The sequence below is a fragment of the Papaver somniferum genome, chromosome 1, assembly GCF_003573695.1.
Source record: "Papaver somniferum cultivar HN1 chromosome 1, ASM357369v1, whole genome shotgun sequence".
NCBI lineage: Eukaryota > Viridiplantae > Streptophyta > Magnoliopsida > Ranunculales > Papaveraceae > Papaver > Papaver somniferum.
The window spans coordinates 169,774,267-169,776,704 of record NC_039358.1 but is presented as its reverse complement, the minus strand read 5'-3'; the positions used below and the strand labels follow the sequence as shown (position 1 = coordinate 169,776,704).

General features: G+C 36.9%; 1 protein-coding gene across 1 annotated transcript; it reads left to right on the top strand.

Moving 5' to 3' along the window:
• Positions 1-455: 455 nt before the first annotated feature.
• Positions 456-1,594, top strand: LOC113353924. Its single transcript, XM_026597403.1, has 2 exons — positions 456-1,198; positions 1,327-1,594. The coding sequence occupies exons 1-2, from the start codon at positions 456-458 to the stop codon at positions 1,592-1,594; spliced, it is 1,011 nt and encodes a 336-aa protein (XP_026453188.1).
• Positions 1,595-2,438: the final 844 nt, after the last annotated feature.

Genomic DNA, 2,438 nt, shown 5'->3' with positions numbered 1-2,438 from the left:
CCATGTCCTGATACCATTTCGCCAAACAAAATTTTACGGACCACACGCGGTCCCCACAACAACGAATCCCCATGATTATATCCCTACAAATCCAAAATTACAGTAGGTGAAACTTGTTGTGATTATTGATTGCGAACTATTCAACAACGTGAGCAATATTAAGATACATCGAGACACACTGTATATTGGTCTTTGTTTGACAGATTGGTTGGATAACTCAATAATAGTTTGCCGTCTGGACATTTAACAAGTTTGACCAGCTTAGCTGTCTTTGATTTTGTTGACTTCAGAAAAATGGTTCCTATACACACTCACTAGTCCCTACTCTACAGTCTACGATCTCTTCTAGTCTCTGGCCTCTCCACAGCAACAGCTCATACAGAAAAAAAAGAAAAAAATCAGATTTTTTTTTTGTTCTCTGTAATGTTCAATGGGTAATGAAAAAATAAGAGAAGATGGAATCTGAGAAAAGATCATCGCATAGAAGTGGTAGTGAATACTTCATATGTTTTACAGCAAGAAATTCATCTTCCATGAAAATATCTTCAAAATCAATTCAAAGTCCAGGAAGACACAGTGGAAAATTTGGAGAATCTTCAGCTTCATTATCTTCTTCATTAAGCAGAAGGTTAAGAAGCAATGGAAGTATTAAGCGTTCACCAATGTTTCCAACTGGAAGTCAGAAGAAAAAAGGTTCATCTTTAGAAACAACCGCGGCAGAACCATCGTCACCAAAAGTTACTTGTATTGGTCAAGTTCGTGTCAAAACAAAGAAGCAGGGTCAAAAATTTAGAAGAAGATCAAAAAGAAAAGGTGATTTAAGTTTTAGAAAAACGGAACAGAATCATCAACAGCCGCAAGAATGTTTACCACATAGAAATCAAAGATGGGTTCATCTTCCATTATCAATTTGTGAAGCCTTAAAAACCTTTGGGGCTGAGTTTAATTGCTTATTACCTTGTACTAAGTCTTATTCATGTTTAACAGGGGAGAAATCTGATCAGAAGAAGAGAAATGGAAGACAAACTACAGAAAGGAATAATAGTTCTTGTAGACAAGTTTTTGCAAATTGGGTTATGACTGGTTTGCATGAAAATGATCAGAATGAGATGAATATGGATAATAATGATAATGAGATGGAGTTAGTGGTGAGCAGAAGAGAAGATGAAATGAAGAGTGAAACGAGAAGAAATGATCGGTGAAATTGAGATGCAGATCTTAGAAGAGAAAAGGGCAAGTATCTGTAGGAGTGAGGTTGAAGAAGAAGAAGGGAAGGGTTAGTATTTGCATTCCACCTAAAAATGCTCTGTTATTGATGCGATGCAGATCTGAGCCTTTTAGGAATTCTGCTCTTGCTAATCGTTTCTGGGAGTCTCCTATACAAAATAAAGAAGAAGAAGAAATTTATCCACAAAGAGAAGCAGTAATAGTAGTTGAAGAAGATGATACAGATCGTGAAAGTGATGCTGAAGAAGAAGAAGTGGAAGATGATACGGGTGATGAACCTGAAGATGAAAATGAACTGAAATCAGGATTAGAAGAAGAGAATTTCTGTAAAACCCCAGAAAAGGAAGAAATGCAGATATTTCGTTAGACGAACATCATGGAAAGAAATATCAAGATATTGAAGAAGAAACACAGGTCATATTTACAGAAGATGAGGTAATTGATAATGGTTCTGCTATTGAACCACTCGTTGAAGTAGATATTCTTAAAATAGAGGAATGTGAAGAAGAGTCCATAATTCAAGTGAAAGAACAAGAACTGATACTGGAATTGAGTGAAGAAGGAATAAAGTAGAAGACCAAGTATTTCTTCCGGAAGAGTTAGTTTTTCTTCATGTACAAAATCTATCCACGAGGAAGAAGAAACAGAGCAATGCCCAGAACAAGTGAAAATGGCAGTTTTTGAAGAAACGGTCAAAAGAAAAAGTTGCCGAACCAAGAATTTCTGTTGAAAAGAGAGAAACCATGGAAATCAACAAACAGGGAGATGAAGAAGTAGTAGAAGAATTGAAGTCAAAGGAGAGAGAAAAGGGTGATCATGAATTACCAGATTGTTTATTATTAATGATGTGTGAACCAAAATTATCAATGGAGGTTTCGAAAGAAACATGGGTTTGTAGTACTGATTTCATCAAATTTCGACCGGAAAGAAAACTTATTCAAAACAATGGTGGAGATAATGATCATCCAAAGAAACGAAACAGTACTGATTCAAAGGGTAGACTCAGTACCGATTCAAAGAGTCGACTCAGTACTGACTCTAATCCAAGTCATGGCCGTCCACCACTGCATAGTAAACATCAAAAACCACCACCCACCGAGAAGATCTATCTCTAAACCTACACCGCCGCCGCCACCTGCTGAAGTTGTGCCACCTATTGAAGTCTCTACATCACCATCATCAATGGCGACGATGATAGAGCAGAAATTTGT